The sequence below is a fragment of the Myodes glareolus genome, chromosome 21 (genome assembly GCF_982192425.1).
Source record: "Myodes glareolus chromosome 21, mMyoGla1.1, whole genome shotgun sequence".
Classification (NCBI taxonomy): Eukaryota; Metazoa; Chordata; class Mammalia; order Rodentia; family Cricetidae; genus Myodes; species Myodes glareolus.
The window spans coordinates 55,603,364-55,627,697 of NC_142046.1; the positions used below are offsets into that span (position 1 = coordinate 55,603,364).

Here is a 24,334-nt window from a genome sequence, read left to right on the forward strand (position 1 = left end):
TTACTGACTTTGTTTCACCTTATAATTCTTAATGCTTATGATACATTAATGCTTATCATTTTGTAGGGTGGCAATCCTGGAGTCGAGGCAGTGGAGCCTTTTAATGTTCACTGGGGTTCCTATGTTTTTGCAGTACTACTTTTAAAAAAAGGAAAGGTGGACAGGTTGTTAACAGATGTGTGTTTTCTTTCATCTAGTGAGGGAAAGTTTACTTTTTGAAAGGCTTACAGTAAAATGTTCTCAACATTATTTCTTTTTTTGTGCTGAATAAAATACCAGTATTTTGTGTGTATAAACATTATTTTGCAATAGTTACTTTTAAGGAAGCTAATTTTATGTTTTTAATTGAGCAAGATATTCCCTCTTTTTCTATGAAAAAACCTTATCACCACACAATAGACATTAAAATAGTCTAGCCTTCTTAAGTAGCCTATCCTATGGTCTAAGGTAGTATGATTCATTGCTGTAGTTAAGTGTCACCTTAGCAGTAGATTTTAAATGCTTTCCAGTGTACACATTGATGGATTTGGCTGAGTATTGATATGCTTTTGCCCCATGTGCCTGATTATCGTTGCCTTGTTTCTGCAGCCACAGAACCTTGGCCTGAAAATGCCACCTTATATCAGCAACTGAGAGGTAGGTTCTTATTCACAATTAAAACGGCTTTGTGTTAAACTATACTTATAACCAACAATAAACCCCCAAGCTAAACTGAGCCAGCTGACCAGCCAAACAAACGAAACTCGCTGCATCCCCCCAAATGTACTAATACAATTTTTTTGCAATGAGAATATAAAATACAAAGAAGGGATTCCCTTGTATAATTTGTCTATGAGGTTTTGCCTAAACTTGTATCTTGTATTTGTCTATGAGGTTTTGCCTAAACCAACTATTCATAGCCTATAAGGTCCTTAGTTTATTATTGACTCATTATATTGGCTGCTATAGGCAGTGTAAAATGATGTGGTTGCAGGAGCACTTGGCAGATTTACTGCACCAATAGCTGAGACAGCAGATTTTCCAAGTCCTGTGGTAAAGTGGGCTCTCAGTAAAAAGGAACTGTTAAAATGTATAGGCTAGGATGGTTCAGGCTCCCTTTAGCAGCTCTTCATATATCATCAGATCACATTATGGACCCCATTTGGGGCTCAGCAGCCTGCTACAGTTGTCAAAAGACTGCAAAGTAATGAAGACTAATAGGCAGCAGCCCCCGTCTTCTAAGCATGGAATTTTTATTGCAGCGAACTTGCCATCTTTCTTTTGTGTGACAGACCTAGACACACAGTGCAGTATTAACTTTAAGCTGGTTTATGTGGTTGTGAATACTTTTACTTTAAACTAGAGAGATTTGAACAGATACTATTTTAGTTCATTTTAATGAAAAAACTTTTAAATTGTAAAAATGGATGTTTTTAAATGAGCAATTTTAATTGCTGAAAAAATGAGATAAATGATCAGATAATTTTAGAACGTTCCTATTTTATCATGACTTACACATGATAATTTAATTGAAACTGTTACATGGCAGCATTGATATAAAGCTTCATTGCTTTAGTGTAGGATATCTCTTTTTAAAACAGAAATAACTTATAATATTTAAAATATTTTGCTTATTTAGCAGTTAAACTTTGGACTCAGACCTTTCTTTATGTTTCCACAGGGGAGCAAATTTTGCTTTCTGACAATGCAGCATCTCTTGCTGTGCAGGTAAATATGTAAATAATGTAATTTTGTTCTTTGTGCTAGAGGATGTATATCATTTTGAGTTGCACTCCACCCCCTACTGAAAGTCTGATATTGTATGTTTAGAGTTTTTCTGTATGGCTTAACCATTTTTGGTATAATCTTACTCTTCTGTGAAGTATAATTTTATACAGTATTTCAGTTGTCAGTCTGTAAAAGACACTTCATTATCTGTTCCTTTAAGCAAAATTACTTTTAAGTGGAAGACACATTCTATCTTAGCAGTAGTTTTGTCTTTGGTTAGATACACTATTTTTTTTGAGGGTAATAATTTTATTTACATACTCAGAATTGTTTTCTAAGTTATTTGTAAAGAGTGATTCACTACATATTTTAATCATCACTCTGCTTATTATACACATGCTAACTTAATTCTGTCTGTTAGTTTTGAAGCAGATAGATTCTTTCTTGCCATTCCTCATAGATTTATTGATTGTATGTTTATTTATTATTCCCAGTCCACTTATTGAGTGCAATTGCTTTTTAAATTTAATGTTACGTTATATAATCCAAAAAAGATTTTTGGCAGTGTGAACTTAAAACTGCTATGGAATATGTGGAGAATTGTTTACTTGAAAAAAGTAAATGTTTCTGTAGGTTGTAAAATTAAATAAATATTTTATATATTTAGCTGCTGAGGTACTTAGCTTCTGTAGTTTGAAGCACAAAGAAGATTGACTGTACAGCATGTAAAAGGGGTCTGTAATATGTGACATTTATTGGAGGTGAGACTGTGGGCTCCTGGCGGACAAAGAGAAAGGGGAGGAGAGAAAGTATTTATCAAGCTTTTGTCATATTGGAGGCATAATGCTAAGCATTTAATTTTAGGTCGTCTCATTTATATTTTTTATTTAATTTGATAACCACTGGGTTTAATACCAGTGTCTGGTATTGTCATTCAGTGAGGCTGTAGATGGTATGGTATTCAGTTCATCTTTATTTTAAGGCAGAGAAGGAAAGAAAAGATGGGAAGGAATGTGCTTGGACAAAGATTTATTAGTTGGTGGATCTATTATATTTCTTTTACATTTGTCTTATATCTGTCTTTTACCAAGAATATAGATTATAATTTTTGCCTTTATTTTGTCTTTAAATTCTATTTAACTAATTTTTATCTTAACTTTTGATAAATAAATTTTCAGTTATGTGCAATACATATAGCCTTTGTGCAGCTTTTGTGAGATACATGGAATTTAATGTTTGCACATCCACACAGACACACAAAGTATAGCTGCTGGAATAAAGAATGCACCCAATAGATGTATATTGTGGAAATGGATTCTTAGTGTTGTGAAGCAATCTTGCCTGATAAATGACTGCACAAATAAATTATTTGCTGTATATAACATATTATTTTCAGTCTTTATATCTTTGAAAAGATAGCTTCAGGGCATAGTGAATATTTTAGTTGAAGCACTGTTTCTTAACCCCTTTTAATTGCCGTTTGGGCGGTAGCACTTCAAGGATTTAACAAAGCTAATTAACATTTTTTCCTCAGAAAAATCTTCTAGTGCATGATGCAGTAAAAGAAATGTGCCCAGGCTATTTTGTATGTATTTCAGTAGGTTTACTCCTTACTGAAGTCATCTAGGGATCCCTTACAAAGAGCCCTTAGGATGGAATAATATTATCGTAGAGAGTACAGCAGTAATTAATTTTGAACAAATAGGACAGAATTTTGGGTAGGAATAGACTAATGATTCTCAACTAGGGAGAGTTTGGCTCATTGAAGACATGACAGTGGTTAAGCACGTGGGTTGTCAGAGCTGTTGGAGGAATCCATTGGCTGTCCCTGTTTGGTAGGCTCCAGACATTCTGCACACCCACTGTTCTACAGTTCTACCATGAGCTCCACAGTTCAGATATAAAGGGTGTCAGGTTTGAACAGCCAAAGTCTAGGTGGTTTAATCAGTTTCTATACAAAGCAAAATAGCAGAATATTACCATTTTAAAAACTGATGTTTAAGTCTTCCTTGGAAGGGAAGGTAAAAAGACCCAGCTTGGCGTGTATATTATTGTTGTTCTGTTTCCTTTTCATTTGTTTTCTCACCATAGTTTCTCAAATCACAGTTGCAGCTGAAAATAACACCAAAAAAGACCTTTTAAAATAATTGAATTTTGCTTAACCATTTCAAATTTTTATCCTACATATGTCACTTAGATGATAAATTAACCAGCATATATTAAAAATTCTTGGTTTTCTTCAATATTCTTTGACTTGACAGCTGATAGTAGCCAGGACTATAAATGCGACTTTCTCACATATCTGATAGAAACTTTATGGAGTAATTTTCTTCTGTATAGAGCAACAGCATCTGTTTAGAAGAACGAGCTAAGGGCTTTATGTCTGATGTATAATATTGATCAAAACAACGTGACAAGTATCTATAAACTGTTTACTTTCTAGAAGATACCAGATATAAAACACTAGACATTTTAATAGTCTACCAATTATGCCATCAGGAAATTCAAATTTTACTTAATCACATAGGCAGGTGTTTATTATATTCAGAAAGCTAACTGCTTGACTATTTTTAATGGTAGGCACCTTTATGACTTCAGTTTAAAAGAATATGATTTTCCTCCCGGTGTTCAGTTCCCCTGTGGTTTGCTGTCTTTGTATCATCTGTCTACAGGTTTAGGCTTGGTCATAATGTGCTCTTGATTGCTGACTGTCGTGAAAACTTAGCCTGATGTATTCTCATGGGCTCAGTGTTTGTGTAACACTGCACACACGTGTAGAGAGTGTTCTCATTTTAAAGTGCTTCTCTGAGGAATTTAGACTTATAGTGATTTGTGAAACAAATCTGATAATTCCGTTACTGTTGTCTCTTACTCTCCAAACTTAGACCAACTATCCAGTAGATAATATACTGCTAGCTACTAAGTAATTCAAAATTTCTAGTAGCCTCATTAAAAAAGTAGTTAATTTTTGTAATGTTTTACTTAGCCCAGTATATCAAAATATCATAAAATCAATAGAAAATTTATTTTATTTTCTTCAAATTAAATTCAAAATCTGTTGTGTACACTTAGAATATGCCTGTTTGTTCTAGTCATATGCTCAGACATATGTGACTGCTGGCACTTGTATTGTACTGTGCTAGTTTAGAAATATAGCATGAACAAGTGAATATGAATACATAAGAATTCTTAAGATTTTCACAAAAAAAAGCTTTTTAAAAAGTAAGAAGTTCTGGATGTGTACTTCATTCCTTTATTAGCACTCAGGAGGCAGAGGCAGGCATATCTTGTTTGAGACAGTCTGGGCTACATATTGAGTTCGAGGACTGCCAGTGCTACATAGAGAGACCCTGTCTCAACAAAAACAGCATGAAAGAAGTTTTGTCTGTACTGTTTCAGTTAGAAACAGTAGATATAGATATTATATATGTTATATATATATGTATATATATATATGGTGCGAGAGAATTATTTGTATTCTGTCAATCATGTAGTTTAATAAAACGCTGATTGGCCAGGCAGGAAATATAGGCGGGTCAACCAGACAGGAAGTAGAGGCGGGGCGATGAGAACAGGAGTATTCCAGGAAGGAGGAAGCCATTCCTCCATTCCTGTCACCGAAGAGGCAACATGTGAGCTGCCATGCTGAGAAAGGTACTGAGCCGTGTGGCTAACATAGATAGTGATAATGGATTAATATAAGTTACAAGGACTAATAAGAAGCCTGACCTAATGGGCCAATCAGCTTTATAACTTATAGAGATCTCTGTGTGATTGATTTTCTTTGGGACTTGCCGGCTGTGGGGTACTGGGCGGGACAGAAACCCCAACAAGCCGGCCCTCATGTTACATATATATATATATATATATATATATATATATATATATATATATATATTATAGCAAATTCCACAAAGAGAAATGGGCAGTTTATCTCTGTTCCAAGGATGGTATGCTTTAAGAACTCTGTTTCAAGTTTCTTCCTTTGTAAAAATAGACATAAGGTAGTTACTGTCCCATCAGCTAATGGGAATCGAATGGATTAGCATATTTAAAACATTTAGAAAGCTACTTACAGTGTTATAAATATGCAGGGGATGCTGATTATTTCCTTATGTTCTGATTCGTGGCAGAAATACATTTAATCAGTTTCAACAAGATAATTAGAAGCTTACAGGCTTGATAATGCCTAAAGAACACTACTGGGAATAAATATTATATATGAGGTTTTAAAGGGAACATTAATATTAATAATTTTTATAACCACATTAAATACAGGATTTTATGAATTCTTTGATAATTTCATACATGGATTTTGTTCATGTTTACCCTATTACTTCTTCCCCAACCTTCTTCCAGATCCATTTCCCATCTCACACTTTCCCAACCTCCTGTCCTTTTTTCTTCTTTTTGTTACCCACCAAGTCCAGTTTCTGCTGCCCATAGAGTTATGGACATGAAGCTGTGCACTGGAGCATGTTTTCATGCTATGCCAAATATGTTAATAGTCAATGCATAAACCTAATGTTATTTAAGAATATTCAGATTTGTTTTACAATTTAATATTAAATGTGTTTGTGTATAACCAACTATACTGAAAGCTTTTATGTAAAGTATTACGATCAGTTCTTACCATCGCCCAATGCAGGGTGCTACTATTACCCTTTTTTAAAATGTAGGACTAGAGAGATGTCATAGTGGTTAAGAGCACTGGCTGCTCTCAGTTGCCAGCATTCACATGGTGGCTCACAGTATCAGTTCCATGCATCACATGGTGCAAAGATATATGTGCAAAACACCCACACACATGAAAAAAAAAAGAAACAAATCAAGATATGGCACATACCCATAATCCTAGCCTTTTGGAAACTGAGGCAGAAGGATCATCATAATTCAAGCCCAGCTGTGGCTAGATGAGTTTCAGGCCAGCCTAGGCTATATGTGAGACCTGGTCTTAAAGCAACCAACAACAAAGCCGGAAAACACAACACAAAAAGTAGACATCTTTAAAGTTCAGAGCTGGTCTTTCTAAAGACACAGAACCCAGCAATTATGGAGGAAAACAGAGCCTCTATCCAGTTGGTTAAGTTCTGTATATGGCAGCATTGTGCTGAGCACATCGTTTTTATTAGTTTAGTCCTTCTGTGAGGCCGGTGCTGTGTGAGCTACATGTCAGAAGGACCTCTCCACAGCAATCCCGTGGAGTTAGTATCATTACAGTTTCTACTTCCCCCACAGAGAAGAGTGGTGAGGCAGAGAGGTTCATCTGTTGGCCTAATAATACATGACCCTCTCACCCCTCAGTAGCCCTGGCTGTCCTGGAACTCACTCTGTAGACCAAACTGGCCCTCAAACTCAAGAGATCCACCTGCCTTTGCCTCCTGAGTACTGGAATTAAAGGTGTGTGCTACCACTGCCCTGCTAGTAAGTGAATCTGTGCTTTGTTTTTTGAGACAGAGTTTCTCTATTTAACAATCCTGACTGTCCTGGAACTCACTCTGTAGACCAATCTGGCCTCGAACTCACTGAGATCCGCCTGCTGCTGCCTCCCAATTGCTGAAATTAAAGGCGTGCACCACCACAGCCCCACAATAAGTGAATTTTTAATTTTACATTATTTCTGGCATTTCTTAGCATATTATAATTTACATTAAGTTATAAAAGATAAACATGTCTCAGTTTTTGGGATTTGGAATTGTAGCCAAGACATTCTTATGTTATTATTAAGCTTCTTAGGTAGTAAAGGTTCTTCTGAAGCTATGGAAATAGAAGACATTGAGTAGAGAATTAATGCCTGTTTTGACTTTAAAGATTTATATACTTGTTTTGAGAATATCTTTATATATATATGTGATAATACTTTCTGGTGAGGTTTAGAAATAATTTCTTTTAATATATATGAAGCCAATTTAAACAACCTGGCTTTTCATTTTTGTGTGTCTGAATATAGTCTATAAAATTGGAATTTTTTTAATGTCACAGACAAATAATCATTATTAGAATTCTGTGTGAAAAAGTAGCACTTAAACATTAAGAATGACATTTAAGCTCAGATTAAAAAGAATGTTTATGTTTCATTTAATCTTTTTTATTTTCCTTGGGTTTTGTGAGTAAATAACTCTAAACAAAAACTATTTTTTTCTGTTGATTATATTGTCAAAAATTTAAAGTTTTTATAGGCATCATTGATGCTGTGAACACTAACATATCAGATGGGCTGATATTTACTTAAACTGATCCTTGCTTTTGCCTTTTAACAAATGAGGTTTTGTAGGTGGAAGTATTTATTAGTGACTAAATGGTCATATCCTAATGTAATCTTTGGGGTTAAGCAGTGAGGAGTAAGTGCCTTTTTTCTTTGGATTGCAAGTCAGTTGTTGAATTGGAAATTGTATGAAAATAGCCCCTTGTCAAGTCATTTAGATAAATGGCAAGGGTAGACAGCTTGCCTGCAAAATTTTAGGTGAGATAATCTTGAGTATTTGATTGGGTTGCATACATTTTTGTTTTAACAAATTGTTATATTTAGTATGAAGTGCCAACTTAAACATGATGGGAATACTGCTAGGATGCTGTCATTTGATATATTTTAATAGAGAACAAATAAAATACTATTGTAGAAAATATTTAAAAATTAAAGCTGCTTTATTGTTTCATAAAATATGAATTTAAAGATTTCAAAGTCTGTCCTCACTTTGATCATACTCTGTAAAATGAGGTTTTGTATTTGCTTTCAAGGCAGCAACAACTAAGGAAAAGAACATAGCAACAGCTGCCCTTTTCAGTATTCCAAGATGAGCAAAGATGAAGGCTGTAGATGTTTCCTTGCTATCACTGAATTTAAGTTCTTCAGATTTGTTGTTTTATATTACATTAATTAGGTGATTATGTTTTAAGTTTTACACTTAAAACACCTGGCATGAATTATGAAGTGTAAATATAAAGTATGAATAAGTATAAGATATGTTTCTAAAATAAAACTGAGTTTATATAGTAAACAGAACTTAATAGAGTGAAACAATTTCAATATCATATAAGTTCTTTAGCACATGAATGATATAATATGTAAAACATCTGAACTAGTCTTATAGGATTTGCAGCCATGAAGTATTGCATATTCAAAATAAAGTAGGTGGCTAAGTTGTCATTTTTAGTAATTTGTGAAATAGTTTATACCAGCTAATATTTCCTAATGCAAATATTTATTTAACCTGTTAAAAGACCATGTTTCTATAAGTCTCTGAGAAATTATAAGTTTAAAGTATCATCACTTTTTTGCTTGTTTCTTTAAAAGGTAAGTAGCAAACTGTATGTTAACATTTGTCGCAGTTAAATAGAACAATGAAGACATAGTGGTAAGAAGACTTTTTTTTAGTAGAAAAATGCTAGCATTCTTCATTATTAGATGTACAGTATCAGCATAATCGATCTAGCAGTATTGCATTTGGGCTGAAAACACACTTAAAATTGAGACCATACACTATCCAGTGTGAGTGAAACATCTTTCATATAGTTCCAAGATGAAATTACCCTTGAATGAATAGCATCTTCATTTATCTTCAAACCTCTTCTGTGCTTTTAGTGAATCTACTCTTTCAACATTCCACAAGAATTACATTATACTGTTATACCAGAGTACCTCTGCAGTGTGAAATAGATTGGTTTGGAAAATGAACTTGGCTTTGCTATAAATTACATTCACAGGTACAAAGGAATTTGTTATTTTGTTTAAAATAGTCACAAATATAATTACGGTCTTAATTTATGTTAAAGTACAAATAGCACTATTACTGTAACTGTGTTAGGAACTTAATATGTCTCTTTAAGAATGATACCTAACACTTCTCATTTGTAACCTCAGATACATTATTTCAATTATGGGGTCTGCAGCTGTTTGATGTAAAACAAATTATTTTGTGGGTAGATTTCTTCATGGTTTTTAATTTTAAAATACCTCTCTTCGGTAAAGTGGAAATAATTCTTCAGTTGTCGGCACTGATTTTCCTTTGTGTTCTGGTGAAACAGGATAGAAATTAAAATCAGAATCATTTTCACTTTATTCCCTGAAAGTGGCATTGCATGATTGAGAATAAACTTTATAGAATTTTCACGTGAAGTGTTTCTGATGTAGTTATGACCTGAAAAGAAGTTTTGTCCTGGGGTGGGCAGTGCAGTGATCACTGTCATTGAGCAACTTCGCTAATGTGCTCTCTGTGCAGGAAACGTCATATTAAGCTTTCCTCAGTCTTAAAAGTTTGATTAAAGAAAATTATTTAAAATTTTGTATTACTTTAACATTTTCCTGTCACTTGGCTGATTTACTGCCGAAATGTACATTAGAGAGTGTTAGTGTTTAACGTCTAAGACAAGATGTTAACATATCTTCAGGTAAGGGAGAGGAAAGAACTAGCTGCTAAACATCCAGGGCTGTGTTAGAATTACTTAGCTGAAATGAAGTGAGTATATTATCTGTCCCTACCTAATCTGTTTAGCTAATAATAATTAGATTTTTTTGTTACAGTTATCTTTTTTCAGTTGGAACTGTAACAAAACTTTACATCTCTTAGATTGTAGAAAACACTTTGTCTTCCCTCATCCCGTCTGCAGTGAGTGCCAGCTGTGCTGCTGGTGGGTTTTTTGTTTTTGTTTTTTTTGTTTGTTTGTTTTTGTTTTATTGCTTTTGACTGGATATGAGATTTATTACTGAACATGATTTGGGAGGGTACAGGAGAGTACTGTGGACTCCTTCAGAAATGCAAGGGACCAATAAATGCTGATGTATTTGATGTTATCAGGAATGAGCTGCTTCTCAGCAACAATGTCTTCAAACTCACTGCGTTAAGCTTGGTGAAGCCCCACATCTCTGAGATGTGGATCTTCTGGCAGCCAGAGAAGGTAAACTTGGCTCTAGGCAGAGCCTCAGTCACATGTGTCCTTATTCTGTAGCCTGGTGCAGATGGGCATGATGACCTGGCCAAGGTGAACCCTGGTCACCCTGACCTGGGGCTTCCCAAGGCACTATGCATACCATCCGGAGCCAGTCAGACCCAGGACAGAACAACATCTTGTTCATTGGGACGACAAGTAAAGGGTGAAAGCCATCCTCCCTCACCACAGCTCTTACACACCGTGTCTTTGATGGCACAGATACGGGCAGCCTCTGGGGCTTTGGCAGAGCCATGCTCATGTTCATCTGACACCATGTGGCCACAAAATGGGAATTCATCAACTTTTGCCTTCTTCTGTCCCAAGTCATTGTGGATCTTGACCCCAGGGACACCTCAGCAGAAGTGAGTCCTTGGACACAGTTTGTCTAAAATACTAATACTGGTAATGAGCTGAAGGGGAGAAGGAATGATTGATTTTCAACACACATTACTATATGATCTTTTCTAACAGAACAAAAACAAATAAATAAACATACGGTACTGACATAAATTTTTACTTCATAATTTATCAAAATCATGCAGATAAAAGATCTCTCCCTTCAGAGTGTAAGTTCCGTCAATACCTACAGACCATGACTGTCTTTACTACCTATCCTTTACATACAATAAGTTCTTGAAAAGTACTGACAAGCTACAATAAGAGTTAGCATCTTTTAATTCTATGAATTCAAAGTTCAGTACTTTTAAGTAAACCCACCTATTAATTAGTGTTTTAAGAAATCAATACTTATACTATTAATAAGCAGGCATTGGTTTAGAAAGCTACCAGAAAATTTAGCTATTTGTAATCAGAAATCATAACTCAATAAACAAATAATAAAACATAATAAGGAATATGCTTTATATAGAGAAAATCTGTTACCAAAGCATGAAAATGACATTTAAGAGCACATATGAAGACAGATTACGTGAGAGAATAGAACCAATCTTAGTACACACTCTCATAAAAACTATTACTGGAATATTTAGCTCAACTTTAGATTCATCAACATCTGAGAGCTTTGAAAAAATTAGATTCTTTATAAAAGCAACCAAAATCAGAATAGAAAAAGATAAAGCATTTGCCTATTACAATTGCATGTAGATAAAAATAGACCTTAAAGGAAAATTAAGCAAAAAAGTACAAAGCAGTGAAACATAGAAAAAGACTAATTCTGTAGACCACACTACCTTGAACTCAGAGAGATCTGCCTGCCTCTGCCTCCCTGAGTGCTGGGACTAAAAGTGTGTGCCACCACTGCCTGGTGGTTTTAAATTTAATTTAACCGTTTTTTTCTCATGTTTCCTTCTGGAATATTGCTAGTATATTTGGCAATAAAGACTTGAAATGTGATGTACATATTATCTGGGATGCTGCTGAGGATGCTCTCCCAGTTTTGTAGGTTGTCTTTATAATGTTAATCACTTCCAGATATTGTCAGCTTTTTGTGCCTCATTCTCTTATGTACTGGCTACCCGTGTTGTTATAAACACATGCTATCCAGTAGATGTCCAGCACCCACTACCCTATCCCACAGAAGTTTGATATTTGTGCTGTATAATAAATGTAGTAGATAGACCTTAGGCACAGGTGCCTCTTGAATATGAAAAAAAGACTAGATTGCCTGAGAAACTGATTTTAAAATTTTGTACAATATTATTAAACTTAAATTTAACCTAATTAGCAACTTGTCACTAGTGATTACCATATTGGACAGCCTGGTTATAAAACATTGGCATAGGATATGCTAAGGAAGTTGTTTCATGTTGTTCTTTCTTTGAGTTGCTTCGGAATTAAGTGTCCAACTGAAGAATAAGAGGTTAAGTTTGCCTATTCATTGTTATAACCAAGACTACATTTTTCTCAGCTAAGAATAAAAGTATTTCTACTTCAAATAAAAAACAAAATGTGTTTTTGGTTGATGTTTCATAACTATTATTTGGAGTATTAGATTAAAAATAAAAGTGAGGGGCTGGAGATGCCTGTGTGGTTAAGAACTCATGCCATTCTTTTAGTTAAGTTCTTAGTGGTGGATGGTGCACAGCTACCTGTTACTCAAGCTCTATTGGGATCTGGATCTGTAACCTCTGAGCTCCATGGTTACCCTCACATATGTGTACAGCTCCCCCCCCCCAATTAAACATATTATAGAAATGTAGAAGGCGAAAGTACTGTTTTGGAACGTCAATTCCCTTCCATTTTACAGAGAGAGTACAAAAGTACCAGTTAAGTCAGAGTTTCCTTTCCCTGTGAAGTGTTTACATGTTGAAGATAATCATGGTAATGCTTTGTTTTTACATTTTTAATATTTGAGTGGAAGTTCTCTGTAATGGCAAGCTTCTTTGTAAACTCCAGTTGAATTCAGAAATTACTTCTGAACTAGTGATGAAGACTAAATGTGTTTATGTTAAAAAATTAATCTCTGTCTAAGAAGAATCATGCCCTCAGTTGAGGTTTGTTTGTTGAGTGCCATTAAATTGGTCAAAATTAATTCAGTTTATTTATTTTTAAAAAGAAGCAAAAATTTGAAGTATAGTTCTGATTATACAACAATATATTCTGCCTTTTTAAAACAGTGAACTAAAGTTCTATGGAATATTGATTCTACTATATATAATTCTACTATATATGTAGTACAATTTCATACCATATGTACCATTTTGTAAGATATTAGTGGTTGCTAATTAGCAGTTGGATATTATTCAGGTATTTGAAAAGAACTAAATTATTTCAAACTCTTGCTTTGTTGAAGGCCTTAGTCTCTCCTAGATTTTTGTTCTCAATAAATTTCTCTTCATATTTCATAGTTAATATGAGTACATTCTCATTTTCTTATGTTTTTTGTGTGTTTTCATGTTTGTATGCATGTGTGTGGAGATCAGAGGCTGAGGTTAGGTGTCACTTTTCACTCTTTTTTATTTTTTATTTTATCTATCTATCAATCGATTGATCGATTGATCGACCGACCGACCTACTTACCTACCTATCTATTTTTTGATGCAGGGGCTCACTGTAGTAATCCTAGCCTGAAATGTCTTACGTAGACTAGGCTGATCTTAAATTCAGAGATACTTCTGCATCTTGAGTTCTGAAATTAAAATTATGGGCCACTGTGGCCATCTCCACCTTATTTTTTGAGAGAGGGTTTCTCACTGAACCTGAAACTCAATGAGTGGCTAGACCAGTGGCCAGGAAGTTCAAGGGCTCTGCTTTCCCTCTTCCTCCTGCCCTGAGGTGGAGTTACCATCTGCTTGGCTTTTTATGTGGATCCTCCGCATCCAAAATCAGGCCCTCAAGTTTGAGCTGAACTTTTACTCACTGAGCTGTCTCCTTGACCCTAGTCTTTTTTCTTTTCCTGAAATCAGTTTGCAGTCACCATCATTGATCTCTCCCTTCCTTGTGTTACAGTATGAAAGACTCCTGATAGGTGCTCCTCTCTGCCTTTTCTATAGTGCCTATGTATCTGTTTTTCTGTTTCTTCTGATTATGTCTGTTTCCATATACCGTATGCCTTTTGTAGTGCTGAGATGGAGTCCTGGACGTTGCACTTAGTACCTGCTGCTGAGACTTCTCCCACTTCCGGGAAAGGGGAAAATATGCATGAGTGAGGGTAGGGCAGATAACGGCTTTTGCTACAGTAAACTCTTGCCCACTTTGATTGGTGTACGCAGATAACATTGCAAAGTAAGCAACGTCGAGTGCTTAGCATCAAATACTACAATATTATAAGTCAGTTGTAGGGAAAGTGAAGACGATTGTAAGGAGACCAGCAGAAATACAAAAAAAGCAAAATTACTTTCTTTGGCTTTCTAAAGCATTTCTTTTGCTTGGGGAGATCAGATATACATAAATTACAAAACTTTACTCATGCTGTGAGTAAAGGGGATTTCTTTTTTTAAGGAAGCATTTCTACATTTCTGGAGGACTAAAATTTTAATTGACGTACTATTTTATTTTATTTTGTTTTGTTTTGTTTTGTCTTTTTGAGACAGGGTTTCTTTGTGTAGCTTTGGAGCCTGTCCTGGAACTAGCTCTTATAGACCAGGCTGGCTTTGAACTCACAGAGATCCGCCTACTTCTGCCTCCCTAGTGCTGGAATTAAAGGCATGCGCCACCATCACCTGGCTTACTTGACATACTTTAAATTAAAATAGAAAGTTTTATTTTTATTTTATTGAGACAGGGTCTTGTAACAAGATAGGGTTTTGTAATGTAATCCAGATTGGCCTGAAACAGTCTTACCTTAGTTGTACAAATGGGTAAATCAGAGTTTTGTTTAGAATGTTGTTCATGTTCAGTATTGATTTTCAATCCAAAATGGATTCCTAGGAATCCTAGGAAACAGCTCTTGAGAGATTTGTATTGTGTATAAGCTGGCTGTTGTAGTCCTAATTTCAATATATGATAAATAATAGCCTTGCTAATGAAGTAACTTATGGCAACTCACATTTGACTATTTTTATTATAATTTCATCAACTTGTGAAAATAAGAAAAGTTTTTTCCGCCTTCTAAAGTGTGTATGGGAATTAGCACTACAGTAACTTAAGGTTTCCCAGTGTAATGAATTATCGTGTAGAAAGAACATTGGAAAAGTGTCTAAGAGGAGAAGTCACAAAGTCATGAAAGAAGAGTGTCCCAAGAAATAGTAGGTTAGGTAGAATTTTGTATATGTGAATATTTTTTTCTGCTTCTTTCTCCCCCTCCTCCCCCCACCCCCATTTGAAACAGGGTCTTTATTTAACCCTGGCTGTTTTGGAACTCACCATGTAGACCATGCTGAGGTCCACCTGCTGCGTACTGGAACTAAAGGGGTGTGCTACCACACACAGTTTATATATTTTTTAATCATAAAAAATTCTTCCAAAGCATAAGCTTTTAAGAGAAGACAGCTATAGAACATTCTGGCTTTGATATACTATATTGCCTACCTACTCTTTTATTGGTCGACATTTAATCCTTCACAGTTGTTCCTTCTGTAAACCAGGGGAAAATCATTTGTCTCTTTAAAATTTTTACTAAATTTTATGTTTATTTATTAGTTGTGCTGTGTGTGTGTGTGTGTGTGTGTGTGAGAGAGAGAGAGAGAGAGAGAGAGAGGACACGAGCATGAGCATGTATGTCACCATATGTGTATAGAAGACAGAACAACTTTTGGGAGCTGGTTCTTTTCACCATGTGGGATTTGGAGGGTGCACAAACTCAGGTTGTCAGGATTGGGGACAAACACCTTTATTTACTGGGCTTTGGCTCCGAGTTTTAAATATTTTTTAAAAAGATTTTTTGAGACAGGGTTTTGTGTATGTATCCTTGGCTGTCCTGGAACTAGCTCTGTAGGCCAGACTGGCCTAGAACTCAGAGATCTGCCTGCCTCTGCCTCCCTAGTGCTGGGATTAAAGGTGTGCGCCACCACCGACCAGCCCAATTTAAATCTTAAATGATGAATTAGTTAACATAAAAACCTCATGTCAGGATTTTGAGGATTACTGAAAAGAACATTGAGTAGCAGAAATAACATTTTGAATTTTCTAGTATGACGAGAAAGATGGCAATCCTTCAGTGAACAAAAAAATTAAACTATCAGTATGTTCATAAAATTTTGACATTAGTCACCCATTAAAGAAAGTTAAAGCAATGTGTAGTAATGCTTACTTATATAAAGTAATAGAAAGTGAATACATTTTTTCTTAAGTATATATAATTGTATTGTTTATATATTTACTAATGACAGATTTTTTTTTTAAGTAAAATGATAATTTTGTTTGGAAGCTTTAAACTGCTCATCATTTTCCAGTGGAGTATTAGTGTATGGACTGTTTAGAAAAGAAGTGAAGAAGGAAGAGCTCTTTTCAAATGTGCATGTGTTCTTACCAGGCTTATGTTTCTCTTCATTTACAGGCCTTTCTGCAAATGTGTAATCTGCCTGTCAAAGTAGTGTGTAGGGCAAATGCAGAATACATGTCTCCATCTGGTAAGTGTGTGTTTTCTGTTGATACTGTTTATTCTTTTGTACTGAGGATTGAATCTCAGGCAGGCCTTGAACCTGCTACGTCAGTACTTTACCACTGGCCGTATTTCTAGCCCCCGTTGTCAAATCCTTGGTTTTGTTTTTTCCCCTTTGAACAATCTTCTGATTGTTTTTAAAAGTAGCAGTTATAAGCTTAATCATGAAGGCCTATGTCTATTTATTCACCTCTGGTCTGAGATTTTTAACTGAATGTTCAGTACATATGTGATACCTGATTTCCCCAGTCTTATCTATATAGGGTTTTTCTTACCTGAAAACGAACTTTAATGTTAATAAACTTTTCAGCATCCCTGACTTATCTTTCCTATAGCATAGGTAGAAGAAAAAAACACGTGAAAAAATTAAATTGTCAACTTTCTTTTTTCTAGTATTTTAAAGCACTTTTAGTAAACCTTCACTTTGACTCTTCTAAATGATGACAGCGATCTGTGTTACATGCTAGTAGATTTAATGATTAGGAAGATTTGTGTGTTAGATGCCAGTAGATCTAACTAGTCTTAAATCAATGAGATTCAAATAATTCATTCAAATGTCTCAAAGCTAATTAAATGTTAAATATAATGTCACAGATTATTTTCATTTTGGTTTTGTTAAAGCAATAACTACACAGAATCATTCCTTCATGAATAAATGATTGTGTATAATTGATTAATGTAGGTATGCCGTATAGCTTTTTATGCATATAAAAATTTGTTAATCTCTTCAACTTGATATGGTGATTATTTAGCAATTAGCTGTGTTTAGCATTTTCTTTTCACCCTTAAGTTTTTAAGGGTGATAATAATTGTTAGACTATCTGTAGATACCCATCCCATAGCACTGAAAATTCTGTATAAATGTACATTTATTAGATTTCTGAATAAACTTTTAGAAAACATTTCTAAGAAATATTTTCTAGACTTAGAAATAAAATATATTTTGGATTTTTAGAGGTTGCAATTGCTGTGATGAAACACCATGAGCAGAAGCAACTTGGGGAGGAAAAAGTTTATTTTGCTTACATAGTTCTGAATCTCAGTCCACTAAGGGAAACCAACGTAGTAACTCAAACTGGACAGGAACCTGGAGGCAGGACCTGATGCAGACCATGGAGGAACACTGCTTACTAGCTTTCTCCTCATGCTCAGCCTGCTTTCTTATAGGACCACCAACCCTCAGGGGTTGCATCATCCATAATGTACTTGGTCCTTCCACATTAGTCACTAATTAAGAAAATGCCCTACAGGCTTGCCTATAGCCTGATCTTTTGGAGCAGTCTTAACCCTGAGTGTCATGACCCCTTTCGTGGGAACTCAAACAACCCTTTTACAGGGGTCACCTAAGACCATCAGAAAACACAGGTAATTTACATTACAATTCATAAAATAGCAAAATTGCAGTTATGAAGTAGAAACAAAAGTAATTTTATGGTTGGTGTCACCACAACCGGAAGAACTACTGTATTAAAGGGTTGCAGTTTAGGAAGGTTGAGAACCACTGTTATGCATTCAGTTTCTCAGTTGAGATTCTCTTGTCTCATATGATTCTAGCGTGGGACAAGCTGACTTAAAAACTAGCTGGCTCAGATGCTAATGTAAACTATGTTGAAATACATTGTATCTTCACTGTCTTTTTCTTTGTCATATAAGGAAATTGATTATATACCTACTGTCTTAGGGTTTCTCTGGCTGTGAAGAGACACCGTGACCATAGCAACCTTTATAAAAGGAAACATTTAATTGGGTGACTTAAGTTTCAGAGGTTTAGTCCATTATCATCATGGTGGGACGTGATGGCATGCGGGCATGGTGCTGGAGGGGCTGAGAAGGAGGTCCTTCTTGATGAGCAGGCAGCAGGAAGTTATCTGAGACACTGCACACCACTTCCTCCCTTTGAAGGCCGTTCCAACACCGGGAAAACCACACTTTCTAATAGTGCCATTCGCTATGAGCTTTTGGGGGCCAGTTACATCCACACTAACACACCTACTTATAAAATGATTAATAATTTAACACTGAAGTTGATAAGTGGCAAGAAGTGATATCGTTTGTCACATATTTAAGTTATTGTGCTTATATAATTATGGATTAGCTTCATTTTATACACTCTGAAAAGCAAAGAGCTTTCTCTAAAATGTTAGAGAAATATGTAGTATGTTCACATTTATTGCCATGCTCTCAGGCCTTTTTACTAAGATATTTATACTTCATCTTGTCTCAAATTAGTGTTTTCTTTATCATGATTGGGAGTGATAAGTGCAAAATTTCCTTAAAAATCTGCCTACTTGATATTATAATTTTTTTTTGAGACAAGGGCTTACTGTTTTAGGGTTTCTGTTGCTATGAAGAGATACCATGACCATGGCAACTCTTATAAAGGAAAACATTTATTGGAACTGGCTTGCAATTTCAGAAATTTATCTATTATCATCATGGCCGGACATGGTGGCATACCAGGCAGACATGGTGCTGCAGACATGACCTGACCAGCTGAAACCTCAAAGCTCACCCCCAGGGACACACTTCCTCCAGTAAAGCCCATTTGCATTCAAACTACCACACTCGCTATATTTCTTTGATTTTTCTGGCACTCTCTATGTAGACCAGGCTGGCCATGAACTCATAGAGACACCTGTCTGCCTTCTGAGTGCTGGGATTAAAGGAATGTGCCACCATCCTCAGCTTGTAATGGGTTTCTGAAACAACGTAAGACAGTTAGAAAACATTTTGGCTAAGCGTTAGGAAGTCATTCATCCGGCCCCATGTCTGTTATTAACTGTTTCCTCGGGCAGTTCTGCCTCTCTTCTCTCACCTTTACGTGAGCTGCTCAGACAAGATGGCATCTGAGTTTCTAGCTGACAGTCTTTGATATACAGACTTACTTGAGAATATGTTATTGCTTTCTTTAGAAAAAAGAAAAAGAAAGAAATAGGGCTAGGGAGATGGTTCTCTATTTACAGTGCACGCATGAGGCCCAGTGTTCAGATCTTCAGCACCCACACAAAAATCTGGGCATCCCAGTATCTGCCTGTGTTGGGAGCTGTGAATCCTCAGATCCTGAATTTCTTGTAAACATCTTGTTTTCCCCTGATCTGAGTGCCTGCAGCTGCTCTGAGCACGAGACCCTCAGGCGTTCCTGATGGCAGGGGAATGGTTTCTGGTGTGTTTGGCTGGGGTGTGGCTATCCCTGTATAATCTGCCCCTGAACCAATAAAGGGGGCATTCTTGGGGCATTCTGGCACCAAGGATGACCTGTGTCTCTGTCTGTGAGTCTTTGTGTCTTTTCTTTTGATAGGATCTCTCTGAACCAGTAGTTCACCATTTGGCTAGACCAAGTAGCCAGCCCCTGGGATCTTTGTGTTTCCTTCATTTAGCGCTAAGGAAGCAGAGTTCTTGGCCTTTTCTGAGGGTCCGTGGAATCTGAACTGAAGTCCTCATGCTTGTGCAGCCAGCACTTAGTCTTCAGCTCAGCCCCAACTTAATATATTTGCAAGAAGACAAAGTACTCCTCTGGAAGAGTTAGAAACTAATTGAAAAAGAGAAATATTCTGCCTCTAAAAATGTTATTCTAAAGAAGTGGCTCAGTGATTAAGATGTGCCCCTCTGGTGAAGGACCTGAGTTAGTTCTCAACACCGTGTCAGCCACCTGTAACTCCAGCTCCTATTCCTTTGGCTTCTGTAGATACTGTTATTTATGTGTGCACGTGTGCATGTACTCACACACACACACACACACACACACACACATACATCAAATAAAATCTTAAATATCATATCTCACAGTACCCATTAGTCTAGGCATGAAACAGTTTTTATCAAAATCTCAGATGACCTGTATTTATTCTAATAAAGTTTTTTTTCCAAGTTAAAACCAAATAACAATATAACCTAATGTTTATCCAGTTTAGCTTGTTTGTTTTTTGAGATTTATAAAGCAATAAAAGGAATGCACCATTGGTAGTAGGGAAATAAAAATACATCTCTTGAGTGTTGTGTTCCCAAAGGCTCTCTTTTCTTTGTAGTGTTATCCCGTAGATGCAGATGAAGCTTTTATTGGTGCCAGGCCCCTCATCCATTACCCTCAGGCTGACTGAATTAGAAGTGAATAAATGGAAAAGTAGTAGGCAGAAGCCTGCTGTTAGTGTGAACTCTGGTTGAACTAAACCATCCTTTCACATTTGGAGTGGGCTAGCTTGCTATTCAGAGACTGTTTTTTCCTTTATCTTTAATAGTTATATTAAGCATTAATGCTTATTAAAATGGAATGTTACTCTCTAATGTGGCATTTATTTAAGGACACCAGTCTCTCTCTCTCCCTCTTTCCCTTACTCTCCCACTGAGGTGTGAACCCACGGCCTCACGCTGTTCAAGCACTGCAGCTCTAAGTTCAGCTGTGTCTCTTCGTGTTACCATTTTCAAAAGCTTACTGTTTTGTTCTTTTTCCTCTTGTGTATTGGGAATATAACTCAAAGTAGAACACCCTCTAAGGTGGTACATTCTTTGAGTCCAAGACATTTATTAATCATCATTACTCACTAAGAATACTGATTTCAGTGAGTATCAGATTTAAAATTAGAAAGCATAAAAGAAAAAATTTGGAGACTACCTTTCCCAGCACTCAGGAGGCAGAGACAGGTGAATCTCTGGGCGTTTGAGGCCAGCATGGTCTACAAAGTGAGTTTCAGGTCAGCCAAGACTATACATACTGAGACCCTGTTTCAAAAACCCACTACCACCACCCAAAAAAAAAAAAAACCCAACACTTTTCAGTATAGATTTAGGTTTTGTGCTGTATCCTGAAGAGAAATCCCAGTTAAATTTCTTAGGAAGTTTTCAGTGTTCTTGAACTAGTGTCCTGGCTTGGGCCATGTGATTTATTATTAATCTTTTTAGTGTTCTGAAATGAGAACGTGATGACTAGTTGATATATCTAGGCAAGAACTTTAAAAATGAATCTGCTTGTTCTTTCCCTACCTGCCTGTGAGTTTTACTCTAGGAGCTGTGTTTGATCTTCAGATCCTGCCTCGGCCTCCTGAGTTCTGGGATTCCAGCATGTGCTGCTGTACTTGGCTCTTTTATTTTAAAATTTTAAGCAATCATTGCTTAAAATTTGTAGACTTTAGCAGATGCTTCTGGTTTGTCATTTGGAAAATTACAATTTTATAGCATTTCTATATGAATAAAACAAACCTGTGTTTCTTGTTAACTTTTTTTTTTTTTTACTAGCACAAACTTTACTGAAACTGTTTTCTTACATCTTTTCTCCTCATCAACAGGAAAAGTACCTTTTATTCATGTGGGAAATCAAGTAGTGTCAGAACTTGGTCCTATAGTCCAGTTCGTTAAAGCCAAGGTAATGGAAAAAATAGAAAATGCGTTTGACCATTTTCATTGATTTGAACCTAGCTTAATGAAATGCTGATGTAAATTATTAGAAGATATTTCTGAACTGTAAGTTGGGTGCTTTTTCATAATATAAATCAATAGCAAAGATGTAGGTTGTTTTTTTTCTAATATAGGGTAATGAGAATTTCTGTCTTAAATGAACCTTTTAAGTTCTTAAGAACTTTGAGAAGGAAAATAGATATAGGATGTTTTGAAGTCGAAAATATTAAGTTTCTTACTTGGTAATCAGTAGTTCTGTTCATTTGTTTAATTTGGATTTTAACCGTTAAGAAACACTGTTATTAGCCAGGCAGTGGTGGTGAACATCTTTAATCCCAGAACCCAGGAGGCAGAGGCAGGCAGATCTCTGTGAGTTCAAGGCCAGCCTGGTTTACAAGAGCTGGTTCTAGGACAGGCCCCAAAGTCACAGAGAAACCCTGTAAGAACAACAACAACAAAACAGCATTCTTGCAGACCTTTATATAGGTAGAAATCCAGATCATACTATTATGTGTTATTTTATCCTTTAAAATTACCGATAAGTTTTAAAATGATTCCATATTAATGACTATACACAGATACATATCTTAAAAATACATGGTTACATGGTTTTCTGTTGTGTTTCGTGCATTATATAGTTTTTAAATGGGGCCTTTGGACGTTGACCTTTTATATTGCTATTTATAAGTATTAAAATGAATTTTCTTTTGCAGAAACCTCTATATACTTGTTTCATTAAGATAAATTCCTAAGCCAGGCATGGTGATGCACACCTTTAGTCCCAGCACTCTGAAGGCAGAGGCAGGCGGGTCTCTGTGAATTTGAGGCCAGCTTGGTCTACAGAGTGAGTTCCAGACCAGCCGGGGCTACATAATAAGACTCTGTCCCAAACAAAGCAAACAAAAAGATAAATTCCTGAAAGTGCTATTAGGATGCTTTGACATATATCTTTTAATAATTAGAACTGATCATCGCGTTGAGCTAGGAGTTATTCCGTTTTATGTCTCTCCATTGTTACTTTTGATTTTGTCTTTGTCTCCATGTCGTTACTAAACTGTCTATTTTCCCTCATCTTTGCCCATTTTATAAGTAGCACATGTTTAGCATTTATTTTGTTTTTAAGGTTTATGCTTGAAAAATGCAAGGTTTGCTACTAACCATTTTGTTTTCTCCTTTATGAAATAATTCATTTTGTCATTTTATCTATTGAAAATGCATGTATATAATGACAAATTTATACTACTTAGTAGTGACTGAATATTAGGTAACTTTTATACATAATGATTTTGTTTTGGAAATTAATACATTAGACATTTACATATATTACTTGTGATAGAAAGATAACAAAGATTTTTGTATATTTAATATGGTACTCTTTTAAAATTTTTTAAAATTTCCTTTAGGGCCATTCTCTTAGTGATGGGTTGGATGAAGTCCAGAAAGCAGAAATGAAAGCTTACATGGAATTAGTCAACAATATGCTGTTGACTGCAGAGGTATAAGATTATAATGCTTGAAATAAAGTAGAGTCTTGTATAATTTGCATTCTCATATAAACTTTCCCTATGGTCTACCATAAAGCCATTGAGAAGCTGGACTCAGGCTGGGGGTCATTATCTATAAACAAGCTTCTGGGTATCTTCAGCTCTGAGTCTTGTCTACTCACTGTTTTATGTTAGCCTTTTGCAGTTTACTTTAATAATATCCATACAATACTGTTGTACATATGTACAAACATATGTTCTGTACGTAAGAAATGTTTTCTGTAAAGACTGCTGATAAATTTGATAATTCTGTCCAGTGAATTAGCCAAGAAGAAAAAAGCTCATATATTTGATTTACAAAGTTGTCTTATTAGGAATTTACTGTGGCAAGAAATAAGTTTGACCCTTTTCTTTTGGTAGTTTCAGTGACTCTTCTTTTGTTCCTAGCTGTATCTCCAGTGGTGTGATGAAGCTACAGTCGGGGAGGTGAGTGGTTCTGCAGCATTTATCTTAATTAAAATTTAATGAGAAAACACTTTTGCTCAGAATCGCAAGTCCCTGCTCATAAATGAAACATTGTGGTTTATACCATTAGTGATACAGTTTTTCACTTACTTTAATTTTGCTTGCACATACATTTTAGGGAAGCCATGTGTCATTGTTTGATAGAACTGGTTGTAAAGTACATAAAAGTTTATATATTTTTAAAGGGAATGGTTTAAAATTTTAATTTTTTATGTTGTAAGCTATATATATATATATATATATATATATATATATATATATTCCAGATTACTTTATGTATGCTCTCCGGGAATACATTTTA

The 24,334-nt window shown here is 35.5% G+C and overlaps 1 protein-coding gene and 1 pseudogene across 2 annotated transcripts in view; one reads left to right on the top strand and one right to left on the bottom strand.

Moving 5' to 3' along the window:
• The window catches only part of Mtx2 (metaxin 2), a 52,938-nt gene that overhangs the window by 21,026 nt on the left and 7,578 nt on the right, over nucleotides 1–24,334 (top strand). The window contains exons 2-7 of one of the 2 annotated variants that reach the window (XM_048425911.3): nucleotides 589–636; nucleotides 1,661–1,707; nucleotides 16,532–16,604; nucleotides 21,916–21,992; nucleotides 23,428–23,520; nucleotides 23,956–23,994. In XM_048425911.3, the coding sequence (XP_048281868.1) occupies nucleotides 589–636; nucleotides 1,661–1,707; nucleotides 16,532–16,604; nucleotides 21,916–21,992; nucleotides 23,428–23,520; nucleotides 23,956–23,994 (377 nt within the window). The remainder of the gene's footprint in view (nucleotides 1–588; nucleotides 637–1,660; nucleotides 1,708–16,531; nucleotides 16,605–21,915; nucleotides 21,993–23,427; nucleotides 23,521–23,955; nucleotides 23,995–24,334) is intronic. The other variant, XM_085680939.2, reaches the window with a different exon arrangement.
• On the bottom strand, nucleotides 10,408–14,313 carry LOC146890387 (large ribosomal subunit protein uL16-like; annotated as a pseudogene).